Below are 13,703 nucleotides of genomic sequence, written 5' to 3'. Positions count from 1 at the left end.
AACAAACAAACAAACAAACAAAAACTTGGGCTGATCTTGAAATGTGGCAGTTAAGCAAGACAAAGAGGAAGTTGTATTCCATGCGGTTGACCAGGGTTTGAGTCCTACTCTGGTGGCATGAAAAACATGCCATGTATGCACATGCACACATGGCCAGGATCGTAATGAGATGAGAATTGGAGGAAAAAGAATTGCAATGTGACAAGGCCCTGTTGAAGGGTGCTTTCTCTCCTCCCCCTCCAAACACATGCTCTCTTTTGTATTAAAAACAAAATTAAAAGGAAAAAAATATAATTAAAAATTATGCTCCTTCCCATTTCACATTTTTTATTGCCTTAAATTACCAACAGACCAACTCGTAAAACAAAATAAATTTACTCACTGAATGAACTCATACATTATGACAAAAATGGAGAAACATTATTAAGTGGCTGGACAATGAGACTTTGTCTCATTTGGTCCTTGTGGCACTATGAGAGGTATCATTATCCCCATATCAGACATAGAAACCAAGTATCAGAGAAATTAAATGAGGTGCCCAATGTTAGTGCTGATAATTATTAGATCCCAGATTCAAATTCAGGTCAACCTGATTCCAGAACCCATGATATTTCCATCATGCAACACACATTCATCAAATATGTACTGATCAGATTGATTACTAAATAAAGATCATTTATATGGATGGAACATTTTGCTCATGCAAATCAGCAAAATAATATCAATATTTTCAACTGGAAAATAGAGGGGGTTTTTCTATAGATAGATAGTTGTTTTTTAGAGAGAGAGATTTTTTTTGCTATAGGACACATGTGCTCACTGTAGAGACACAGAGAGAGTACACAAGAAATCAACCCCTAGGGAGATGGCCATGACACAATTTCTTCTCCGTTTTCCTCCTGAGATTTTGAGCACACACGCACACTCACCCAGCATGTTTCAAGCCACTGGGTTTGGGAATCAAATTGCAGCCTGCCATGTAGAAGTTCAGTGCCTTAATCACTATGCCATCACTGGCCCGTATAAACAGTATTTTAATGTCAATAACCTTTTCCTGTCACAGGAAATAATACTCAGAACAAATATGTTTAAAAAAATTTAAAAGAAGTGTATTTATTTAAATGTGTGTGTGTGTGTGTATGAGAGAGAGAGAGAGAGAGAGAGAGAGAGAAGCAACCCTGACAAGGCCTCTCCTGCTGTGATCCTCCTGTCCCAGTACCTCAGCAGGCCAGGATCACACATGCATTCAGGTTGGTCTGAGAAAAAACCTGGGCCTCCCATATGTCTCCAGCATTGCACAAGAACACTCTACTGTTTGTGTCACTGTGGTTCAAACTAAATATTTTATTTAATGAGATCGAAATGCTGTTTTATTCCTCTAAACTAGTATAGAAAAATATCTACTTCTGGTACTTTAATTTTCTCTATCCTTCTTCTTAAGTAGTAATAGTTCTGAAAAGGTTCAAAACCTGGGAATTTATAAGAAACTTACAACAAAGCTTTTATATGCAAAAATTCTATGTATAAAAAAAGAAGTTAACTGCCTTCCTGAGAAAAGGAGATTGGAAGGCATGAACACATGTGAGATAGTACAGAAGAAGGAACATAGAGATATTTCTTTTTATAGAGGTCAGCAGATTATGCCAATTTGTTTCTTATTCTAATTAGACATCTAAATAGAATCTAGTTTATTGTATCCTTCAAGCAACCATTGCTTAAGTATATCTAGTTATCCTGCACTGAGTTTTGTTTTGGAAACAAAATAAATAGAACAAGTCCCTTCTTTTAGGCAATCCAGAATTTAATTACAGACAAACAATTACAACCCTAAGTGTCAGAGTAGGTTTCAAACTAAGCAGGAGAATACAGGGGAAGCATTTCCTCCTGCTAGGAGGTATCAGGAAAGGTATCCTGGAGGAAGTGGTAAGTGAGAGAAATTTTGACATGTGAGATGAAATTTTCTAGGCAGGGAAGATGTGGTAAGAAAGCCAAGTAAGTTCAAAATAGGGTAAATAGAAGGGTCTAAAGATAGTTTATTGATCTTTGCCCTCAAGAATAGAAGATGAAAATTAGTCCAATAAGGGTTTCCAAATTAAGATTTTTGGTAAACCTGTTGATTTTACCTCTTAAATCAATGTTAAAATTTCTTTCTTTTTTTTTTTTTGGAGAGGTTTTTGCTATAGGACGCGTGCGCTCGCCAGAGAGATAGAAAGCAAGAAATCACACACACACACCCCCCCCCGGGGGGGGGGGCCCACGCGGCAACTCCTTCTCCCCCATTTTTTGGCCACGCTGCAATCCCTTCTCCTCCATTCTCCTCTCAGGATCTTGGGCACGCACGCACACGCACCCAGCATGAGTTTTAAGCCACTGGGTCCAGGACGGGAACGGCGGTCGACTACGTGGGAGTCCAGCGACATAGCCATTACACTAACTGCTGGCCCCTAAAATTTCTTCTTAAGGGAGACAACTGTGGTAAGGTTGGGGTCAGGACTAGGTTATAATCTAAAGGATGCACATATCATTTGATTTTCAAGCTGCGTGTCTGGAACTCAAACCACAGTTGGCCATCTAAGAGTCAAGTGCCTTAACTACCACACCACCTTCTGGTCCTGGCCCAGAAGTGTTTTTTTGTTTGTTTGTGTTTTTTTTTTTTTTTTTTTTTTTTAACTTATGGAGATTCTAGTTCATTTCTTAGAACACACAGTTTTTTCTAAGATAGCATTAGAGATTTTAATAGAAATTCTCCAGTTAAGATACTTTAATGACTCCCACCCCTCCTCCAAGGGACCAGTTACAGCTGTTTGAGATAAGATAGGGAAATGGGGGAATCTGTACGACTCTAGGTCTAGTGACTATAAAGCTGTTATGACCCCTAGGCCCAAAGCAACAGAATTTACCAGAACATGGACGAATGAATCATGTAGAGCAGGCCATCTCAGGAAGAGGAGGTGGATTGAGATGATCTTTCTAGGAGAAAGGTAAAGGAATAAATATCCTGACATCATTCTCTTCTCATCTTGCAGTTTCATCTGTGCTCCTTTCTCATTGGTTAAACTTAGTTGGAAGCCTGCGCACACTCCCCCTATATATTCTCTCTATCCTTGGACTCTAGGTAAAGTGGCCCCAGAGCAGCAAAAGGAAGACATCCAGCATAAAATTGCAGATAAAAAGGTAGTAATCATAGCTTCAGAGTGCAGACTGAAATACATTTGTTTTTTTAAAGTAAGTTCTTAACTTCAAGCCATTACTTGAGAAAACTGAAGACATTCCAGGGTATAAGATTCTAGAATTAGCTATAAAAATCAGTCCTCTATTTTTCTGTTTTGGCTCTTTTGACTTAAACAAATATTGGACCATGGCCTGATGATATACACCTTAGTATTTGCTTTTCATTCATGTAAATGATTTTCTTTTTTTGTTGTTCATATCTACATTATTTCAGTGACACATTCAATGATAAACCACAATGTCTAATACTGTGGCATTTCTCAAATGACTTCTATCTTGTTTTACAACTGAGCATATTCCTAAACAACAGCATTGTACAGAGACAAAATCTTATGGTACTCAGTTCTGTGTGGAGAAACAGAGGAATGAGTTCTTTTATTACATATAGGAATTATTACCTGCAATTCTTTATATTAGGTTGTCAGAAGTCATAACTCAATGCAAAAATGTGTCATGACTTTTGACAACCCAACATATACCCTAAGTAAGCTTACTGCATACATAGGCTTGTTTCTAGATGTAATTCACTTGGTCTACAGCAGACAGATAAATAATTTCTCAGTTTTTTATCTCTAAACTCTGTCCTGTCAATCCTTTGGGAATAGATTAACACGAATCCTATGCAGTCTCAGTAGATACCCAATTTTGACAGTAGGATTTTTTTCCCCTAAGGGTTCTCCATTGAAGCAATGTCACATGAAGAAGGGTAAATCTCCTAAGGGCTTAAGCCCTCAGAATTTTCCTGTTTCCCTTGAATACCTTGGACTTGTATTTTCAACTGTAAATTAATCATCTCCCTTTATGTATATTCTGGATGTCTTTCAAGTGCAACACCACTCAAATGGAACTCACTTATTTTCCCAACTTGCCTTCTCTTGTAGTGCAATTGAGAGCATCACCATTTACCCAAGTCATCTAAGTCTTCCAAACTAGAAACTTTAGAGTAATTCTCAATATACCATTTTCCTCATTCTTTTTATCCACACCTCTTATGTGCCTTATAGGCTTAACTTTCTAGAATGCTCTAGAATACTCTAGAATACATACTTTTCTCTCCTACCCACCATCACTAATTTTAGTAAAACTGACACAGTTGTCTATTCACTAAGCTTTTTCACGCCAATCTTCGCCCTTCATCTCCCTGACCCTTACTTTTTCTCTAAGGTTCCTTCCATATCTTTTTTCTGCTGTCTTTCCAAATACATAATCTCGTCAAAAAAAAAACAAAACAAACAAACAAACAAAAAACCCTTAGTTTCTCCCTGGGGCCCACAAAAATATAGTGCTTTGAATGCTAATCTTCACACATTACCCTTCTGTATTTAGTCATTCTTTCTGATATGCAGGCTCTTCTGACCAATGAAAATGAAGACTTTCTGTGTCTCTCTTTTTTGGGCATTCTCTGCTTATCTAAATCCTCTCTATAATAATAGCACTAAAATCATTTTACTGTGTACTACTAAGGAATAGGCACTATGCTAAGCACTCTACGTTCATCAGGCCTTACAAACACCATTTAACATTAAGGATATTGAAGCAAGTAATTTGTTCAAGATCTCATTTTAGGTAAGCACCAACACTGGGATTACTACTCATGTCTATTTCAAACCATGAACTGAACATTTAAATGCTGCCTCCCTCTACAATATACCATGTAACTCAGGTCATCCTACATCTAGTCTTAAGCACCCAAATCACCCCCACCTTCTTTAATTTCTAATCGCGGTTTTAACCAACATCAGACTGTTTAGTACTAAATTACTTTTTAACATTTTTATTTTTGCTAAATCTTATATCAATTGAATTGTAAATTCTTTGCGGGCAGAGAATTTTTAAAAATTTTAATATAATTCCACAAGGCAAAAGCATAACCTTGTAATAGCAGCTAGTGTTGAGGCAGATCTAAGGCTGCTTTAGGTATGTCTATATCTTTTATATATGTAATAAATACATATTCACTATTTGCTTTAGTTAGGCAGACTAGGTAAATTGTACTTGGAGGTTTTAGGTGAATGTGACATTTTCAGAAAGAGCTGAAACCAGAAATACGTGTATTCCATTTTTTTATTCCTCACAAGTTGGAGGATACTAATGATACTACTGGCCTTGTCAGTGCTTGTAATTATTTTAACTACTACAAGAACTGCTGTTCTACCTCTGAGGGAATATTTAGCATATTTCTAAATATGCTAATATATTGATATTTCAAGATATTGATTTTGTTTCCTACTTTCATGTGACCTCTTAGTTGTTACAAAGACATATTTTCACTTTATATAAGCCCTCTGCTAAGTAGCGCTGTGTGGGGCCTATTTCTGATCATTTAATTCTAGTAGGATCTTTGGCGATCTTTCTTAGGCGGTGGATATAGTTCTGCGTCATCTAAACTTGTTTTCCACAAACCCGCAATCCCTTACGCCAGAGGCACACCTCGCGGAGGGTCCACGAACGGAAACGTCCAGCTCTAGGGAGGGGTTCTTCGGGTCGCTGCACCCGCCATCCCTGGCCTGAGGGAGGTCCCAGCATAACCCGCGCGCGGCCTTTGGGCCTGGAGCCGCCACTTCTGCCCAGCGGCGGGAAACCGCCGGAAGCAGGTTTCTGCGCGAGGGCAGTGTTTGGACCCAGCGGGAAACATGTGCACGATGCGAAGGGTCCCCGGGGCCTTTCTTGGGCGACCGGCCCTGCCAGGCCGGCTGGCGGGCACTGTCCGGCTGTGTGCGGTAGATCCCAACATTTCCTTCCGTGTTCTCTGAGAAATTATGGCCGCGCCCATCGCGTCCTTTTTTCATGACTGTATGAATGCACGTCAGGGTTTCTTATTTTTGGTGTGTTTTTGAGGCCAGAGAACCGTATCCGCTAGGCCTGGGGAGTCGGCAGCCTCCTCCGCAGGAAACCAGGACCTAAAAGGGCAGCCGCTGTGGGCGGCCGAGTAACCGCTGGAGCCCCAGGGCTAGCGGGTGTGTCAAGGCCCAGGTGCGGGCTGTCGAGCAAGTAACGGCTTTCGGAAGCCCCACCCCTCAGCCCCGCCCATTTTCGTTCCCTCGGGTCTGTAACTACCTCCCCGGCCGCTTCCTCTTTAAGGCGGAGCCCCGCCTAAGTCTCGCGAGATCCGGGTTGGCGCCGTGACCTCCATGTGGGAGCTACAGCTCTATAAGTAAACACTTCGCGCGGCACCGACATGGCTTCTTCCTATTTGTGAGTCGGCGGTTGCGGCAGCGCCTCAGGCTGGTTCCGGTTTTCTCACCTCGGCTGGGCTGGGCAGGCGCACAGTTTGAGAGTCTCCGCGGGCAGTCGCGCCCCGCATCTGCTCGGTCTTTCTTGCCTGTGCGCGCCCTCGCCCGAGCCCGCCAGAGAGAGTCGAAGCCGCCAGGGAAGCGGCGCGGGCCGGGCGCGGTGCCCAGAGCACAGGGGGAGACAAAGGGGGTCAGCCCCCCTCTCCCAGAGTCGAGATGTGGATCCAGGTTCGCACCATTGATGGTTCCCAGACGCGCACCATTGAGGACGTGTCGCGCAAAGCCACGATCGAGGAGCTGCGCGAGCGGGTGTGGGCGCTATTCGACGTGAGGCCCGAGTGCCAGCGCCTTTTCTACCGGGGCAAGCAGGTGAGGCGCGACCGCCGCGCCCTTCGGGAATCCCGGGTGGGAGCAGCGGGGCGCCTTCGGACGTGCGGGCCCACGGGTTTGGTGCGCCGCGCGCGCTGGGCGCACCTGGCATAGCTTCGGGGGGCAGTCGAGCAGAGTGCAGGGCCCAGGCCTGCCGAGGGGGGGCATCTGGGTCCTGCCAGCTTTGAATGCAGGTGCGCCTGGCAGCGGTTGGACTCGGGGTATCCCGATCGCGGAGCCCTGGCTGTTTTTCTTTCCAGTTGGGCTGCGACCACAGACACTGCCCGCCAGGGCACCTGGGTTCCTCACTTCCCGCGCTTGGCTGGGCCCGGGGCCCAGGAGGGTGGGGAGTGCAGCAGGCACTTGCAGCCATGCCACAGCTCAGAGGGGCGAGCTCCTCCAGCTCCCAGCAGCGCTGACCCTGCTAAGGGCTGGCGTCTTCCTGGTTTTTGCGCGCACCGGGCTCCCAAACGGAGGAGGAAACTCGGGTATTGCTCCTTCTCGGGCACAAGTTCCTCAGCTCTGCCTTACCACTTCGGAAAGATTTGCACACACTTAAGATTGGAAGAGTTGCCAGAAATTCTGTTTTAGTTCCCTAATCCCCTCTCCTAGATCTAAAGTCTCCTGGAGGAGGCTAGAGACCTGGGTGAAGGAGCTGTTGATGTAACTGGGGTCGGGTCTTATTCTCAGCAGTGGAAAGGAGTACAAGACTCCTTTGCTCTTCTTACCTCTCACCTAATATTCCCTTCATTCATGCTTTTAATACAGTACTGCGGTATAACTAGCTGTACACTGAAAGTAGAAAGCGTTTTTGCCTGTGAGGGTGTTTGTGGAGGTCTCTGGTAGTTGTATGGTATGGTCCAAGTCTGGCTAGTCTAAGATTTTTTCCTATTCCCACATATCTCTCAAAAGGTGTACCTAGGGAACCAGCTGTTAGCGTAATAGCTATGTCGCTGGACTCCCACGTAGTCGACCGCTATTTGCATCCCGGACTGGTGGCTTAAAACTCACGCCGGGCACGTGTGCGTGCGTGCCCAAGATCCCGAGAGGAGAATGGAGGAGAAGGGATTGTGGCGTGACCATCCCCCCTGGGGGGTGATTTCTCGCTTTCTGTCTCTGTGTCTCTCTCTGTCTGTCTGGTGAGCGCACGCGCCCTATAAAAAAAAAAAGAAAAAAAAAAGGCTGTACCTAGACATCCACACCCATCATATCTTTTGTTTTCCCGTTTTGTTATTGTTAATCCATTAAAAAGTTGGCATCCTGCAGTTGATAAACTACATATTGGCCGTAATCTTGTGGTTCGAAATAAATAATTTGGTATAAGTAGCCTAAAGCCACAGGATTCAAAATAAGTATTTTACTCTGCTTCACAGCCTTCAAAGACTGTCCAGAAAATTCAGAATAATAAACTACACCCTAGGAAAGAGAGAGCCAGGATCTGCTATTGTTTTTGTTTTTCTTTGAAAAACGTTATAGCACCTTTTGTTTTCTGTCAGCTTTATACCAATTCTGTAGTGTTACTGAATTGTAAGAACAGATGTTCAGTTGTAAGCTTTTGAAATAATTGTACATGTATTAAGTACTACGTGGCTTTGTATTGTTGTGCCTAGGATGGTTGATACCTATTTACTTTTGGTCAAAAATGAAAAACATGGGGATCAGCAGTTAGTGTAACGGCTATGTCACTGAACTGAACTCCCATGTAGTCGACCGCGGTTTGAGTCCCATATCCGATAGCTTAAACTCACGCCGGGCGCGTGTGTGTACATGCCCAAGATCTCTAGAGGAGAATGGAGAAGGGATTGTGGGGTGGCCCTTCACCCTGGGGGGTGATTTCTCGCTTTCTGTCTCTTTGTCTCTCTGTCTCTGGCGAGCACACGCGCCCTGTAGCAAAAACCTCAAAACCAGCAACAAAAAGTGAAAGGCATGTAGTCAAAGCCCGAGAATTTTATTTTTCTAGCTAGGGACAATAGTACATAAATTCCTAGGATACTATGGTGACTTCAACACCGTAGGTAGAAATGAAGGATGAGAATGTTTTCTTGGACAACATCCCTAAAACCTAATTATTAAATATGCTAAGATAAAATGTGCACCTGGCTGTCTTGAAGAAAAGGTAGGGGTTGGGTTGTCTTCAGGGCAACTAAGTAAACTTTTAGTAAACCAAAAACTAGTTCTGTTCTCTTGAAAAAACTGTTGAGGATTGTCTTTGTACATCTTCCCCAGGACAGTTGATAACTTACTATTTTGATTTCTTCGACCCAGTGAAAAACCAGCAGGGATGGGAACAGACATTTGGTGCCAGCCTTTGACTTTGAGGCAGAAGAGGAAGACACTGTCGTAAGCTGTGTTCACTTCCTTCTGAGCTGACAAGTACCCTTGGAAGTGATTATTGTCACCATTCATCTCAGCAGTTCACAGTCCACAGACAGGGAAGCCTGCTTGTAGCAGGCAGCTATTGGATTGGCATTGCAAGGCTGTCCCATCCTGTAAAATGTCTTTATGCTCATTAGAAAAAAGCACCCCTCCCTAAGACTGTTGCTTTTCATCTTTGGTGTGTATCAGAACCACTTGTGGATTTTTATTATAGATGCTCAGCTCAGCCCAGAATTGAAAGTAGTTGATTTTAACAAGACCCCACGGGAGATTATGGTGAACACCAGAGTTTGAAAATGAATGTAGAAGGATAGTTAGCCTCCTACTAGTTTCTTACTGTCAAAAGTATGTTCCCTGTATTCTCAAGACCAGCAGTATTAGCTTTACCGGGGAGCCTCACACCAGCCTACTGGCAGAATCAGTATTTTAACAAGGTCCCCAGGTAATCTGTATGCAAATTAAATTTGAGAAGCAGGGTAATTGCTTGGACTTCCAGGGTCAAAATGAAGACAAGCAATTCATGACCTGTAAGTTCTGGCTACAGTAGGGTAACCTCATTTGGACATTCTTACCTGGGAGGCTATTGGAGGCACCCTAGGGGTTGGGTCTTTTAAAGAATGTTATGTTGGTGGATCTTTAAATGTTTTTGAGAATCTAGAACTTCTCAGGCTTTGAAGGAATTTCTGTCTCCCTCTCATTCATAGAGCGAGATGCAGGGATAAACCATAGCTGAAGAAGAACCGACTAGTTACCTCTTAGCCCCTGTATTCTTGGTTCTCACAGAAAGCTCAAAAGTATTTACCTATTGGACCAGCAGTTTGCATAATGGCTATGTCGCTGGACTCCTACGTAGTCGACCGCGCCTCGAGTCCCGGACCTGGCGGCTTAAACTCACACCAGGCGCGTGTGCGTGCATGCCCAAGATCCCAAGAGGAGAATGGAGAAGGGATTGCAGCGTGGCCATCGCCCCTGGGGGGTGATTTCTCGCTTTCTGTCTCTCTGTCTCTCTTTCTGGTGAGCGCACGCGCCCTATAGCGAAAACCTCTCCAAAAAAAAGAATTAAAAAAGAAAGTATTAGCCTATTTAAAGGAATAGGTATTTATAGTAATATGTTATATATAAAATGAGAAAGATACATGGGAGTTACTGACTTATGCCCTCCAGCTACATCCCTCATCATTGTGCCTTTGGAGTGACTTCCCCACTGCTGCTTGATATTTTTGCCTCCTCGTTTTCCTTGCATCGTTTGCATTTCTTGTAGCAGGCAGCTATTGGATTGGCATTGCAAGGCTGTCCCAATCCTGTAAAATGTCTTTATGCTGTATGTTACCTGTAGTTTCTTCTCTTAACCCTGTAAAAATCCAGGTGTGTGGTCTGACAAGACAAAACTAAGCCAAGTATTTTTGCTTCTCCAGTAATGTAAGTCTTATATTCTCATTTTTTAGAATGGCAGTTCTCAAATGTTTACTTCTGTAAATTGATGTTGGATTATAGTTAAATGCCTGAAACTCACAGGTGTTTGTAATTTCTAAATGATACTGTTTCTTTTTCCCCACTGAGAACAAGATTTGAGTGACAAATAACTTTCAGTGTTTTATTAAATATGGAAAAACTTAAGTGCTTTTCAAGTAAATCTTTACAGCACTCCTTATAACTCTTCACAATATGGAAAAAAGCATTGTGGAATAAAGCTATGTGGAACATATTTAAAACTTGCTATATAAGGGATGATGATCACTGTTTTAGGAAGACTGGTAGACTATAAATTAGGGAAGGATTAGATAATTGGGTGTAAAAAAAATCAGAGTAAGTGGGAGAAAGGGTGGCTATGTGTTAATAAAGTGGACATAATACTTTTATTATAAGGCCTCATGCATTATATACTTAGTGTTTCACTTTGAGTTTAGATGTTGTTTTCCCTGACAAACCAAGTTTAGAAAGAGTACCACTAGATGGAGGTTGTATTTGCTTCTAATAATTATTTGGGAGAATTTAGTCAGAGGATTTGAGTGTGGAAATGACAAGAGCCTTCTGACTCTTGTGTATTAAACTTCAATGGAAAAATGTTTATGGAAACACTTATGTATTATATATTATATATCCCAATTATTTCACCACTTTAACTGCTGCCTTCTTTTTGGGAATGCCCAATCAGTTAGCTGAAATGTTTTATGCTCTTCCAGATTTTTTTTTTCTATAAACACATCAATTTTTAGAAATAATTGCTATAATATTCATCAGTTGTATGTCTAGTCAAGTTGTGCTTTTCAACTCTTCTAGAAACCATCTGCTCTCTTTATCCCTTTCCCCCCCTCCTTGAATTCTCCCCAAGAGTTCAAGACTAGAGGGAATTTGTTTGTTTTAAATAAAATATTATTAATATTCTATCCCTATAAAGATTTTTCTACTTACTAACTTGGGATGCTTCTTGAGCTTACACTACGCATATTAACTGAGAGAGTATCTTAAGTTAATTCCTCCACTGCGAAGTTTGAAATTCTTGATCCCTTGTTCTAGTTAACATCATATGAATACCTGTAATGTGTGGAATTGTGCTAGGTATGTTCTTGGGTCACTTGAATTAAAATAGCTAACAGGCTTTTATTGTTTCTCTTGGTTGCTTTCACATGTATAGTCTTATTGTGTGATAAATGATGATAAGCATTATGCATAATAAACAGAGTAGATGGGACCAGCAGTTGGCATAATGGCTATGTCACTGGACTCTCATGTAGTCACCTGTGGTTCACGTCCTGGACCCAGTGGCTTAAACTCAAGCCGGGCGCATGTGCGTGTGTGCCCAAGATCCTGGGAGGAAAATGGAGGAGAAAGGATTGCAATGTGGCCATCCCCCCATGGGGGTGATTTCTTGCTTTCTGTCTGTCTGTCTCTCTGTCTCTCTTTCTGGTGAGTGCACACGCCCTATAGCAAAAACCTCTCCAAAACAAAAGTAGAAAATGAGTAGTGTTCAATTGGTCAAATTTCTGGGAAAATGGTATTTCTGATTCTTAAGGAATTTAGTTTTCTTGTTTAACTGTATCATAGGGAAACAGCCAATTGAATTTATAAAGAAATGAATTAGAGACTTAGTTTCATAGGGCCCCTGTAACAAAGTATAAATACCTGGGTAGTTTAAAACAACAATGTATTGTTTTGCAATTCCAGGGACTAGAATTCAAAGTGTCTGAGGCCCCTGCTCTCTAAGATAGGGTAAGGAGAATCCTACCTTACTTAAGGGCTTGCCACAAAGTAACTGTTTCTTGGCTTATAGATGGTTCATTCCCGTCACCGCCTTCTTTTCCCAATGTATCTTCATATTATTATCATGCTTTGTGTCTGTACAAATTTCCCCTTTTAATAAAGACACCAGTCATAATGAATTAGGGTCCACCCTAATGACCTCATTTTTAATTTGATTACCTCTTTAACAACCCTATCCAAATATGGTTATGTTGTGAGGTACTGGGAGTTAGGACTTCAATATATACGTGTCTTGAGGTCAGGGAACATACAACCTCAGTCCATAACAATAGGTTTTGCACGTTTGTTAAATTTACTTTTTGATATCTCAGTAAAGACCCTATTTCCAAATAAGGTTGCATTCTGAAGTACTTGGAGTAGGATTTCAACAAATCTTTTTTGGGGAACACAATTCAACTCATGTCCATTGCCAAAAGGTGGTTAAGTTACAAGATAATTTACTTGCTGTTCATCTTGGAAGACTTTATGGTAAACTTGATTATCTTTACAGATGGATAGAATTGAAGAACTTTTGGCAACTGAAGTAGCATGAGCAAGAATTATAATTATTCCTGCTTAATTTTGATTTTCCTGTTTGATTTATTAAAGGATTACACTGCCGTAGATTGGGGGCCAGCAGATGGCATAATGGTTATGTTGTTGGACTGCCATGTAGTCAACCATGATTTGAGTCCTGGACCCGGTGGCTTAAAACTCATACCGGGTGCATGTGTGTGCATGCCCAAGATCCCAAGAGGAGAATGGAGAAAAAGGGGTTGTGATGTGTCCATCTCCCCTGGGGGGGTGATTTCTCACTTTCTGTCTCTCTCTGTCTCTCTGGTGAGCTCACAGACCCTACAGCAAAAATGTCTCTTAAAGAGAGAGAGAGAGAGAGAAAATGTTTGGTATAATGTCTTTAGGAGCACAAAAGCATAAAACTTTCAGAATTTATCTTTCCTTTCTTGAAGTAGATTCAGGCACTATGTATTGGGGGGGGGAAAAAAAAAACTTGGTAAGAAATTAAATCTAAACTTTTCTAGCCCTGGGTCATGAGGTAATAGCAGCAGTGATAAATTTTTGGTTTTAATGGCTAGCAGTGTTCCCTGTAGCTAATATAGAGTGATTTTTAAGATTTTATTGAGATCCAGGGAAGGTGCTAATATCAGAGGCCATAAAGTAACAATAAGAATGTTTAAAGATCACTAAATTTCAATGCTATGAATTTTGTTTTGATAGTTTGGCTAAAGATATTGA

At 41.9% G+C, this 13,703-nt stretch overlaps 1 protein-coding gene across 1 annotated transcript in view; it reads left to right on the top strand.

Moving 5' to 3' along the window:
* The first annotated feature begins 6,680 nt into the window (after positions 1 to 6,680).
* UHRF2 (ubiquitin like with PHD and ring finger domains 2) overlaps positions 6,681 to 13,703 on the top strand; it is a 119,874-nt gene continuing 112,851 nt past the window's right edge. The window contains exon 1 of the mRNA XM_006144468.3: positions 6,681 to 6,833. Within this exon, the coding sequence (XP_006144530.1) occupies positions 6,681 to 6,833 (153 nt within the window). The remainder of the gene's footprint in view (positions 6,834 to 13,703) is intronic.

Source organism: Tupaia chinensis, unplaced genomic scaffold, assembly GCF_000334495.1.
Source record: "Tupaia chinensis unplaced genomic scaffold, TupChi_1.0 Scaffold000121_1, whole genome shotgun sequence".
Classification (NCBI taxonomy): Eukaryota; Metazoa; Chordata; class Mammalia; order Scandentia; family Tupaiidae; genus Tupaia; species Tupaia belangeri.
The sequence above is the reverse complement of the archived record's forward strand: the minus strand, read 5'-3'. Positions and strand labels throughout refer to the sequence as shown.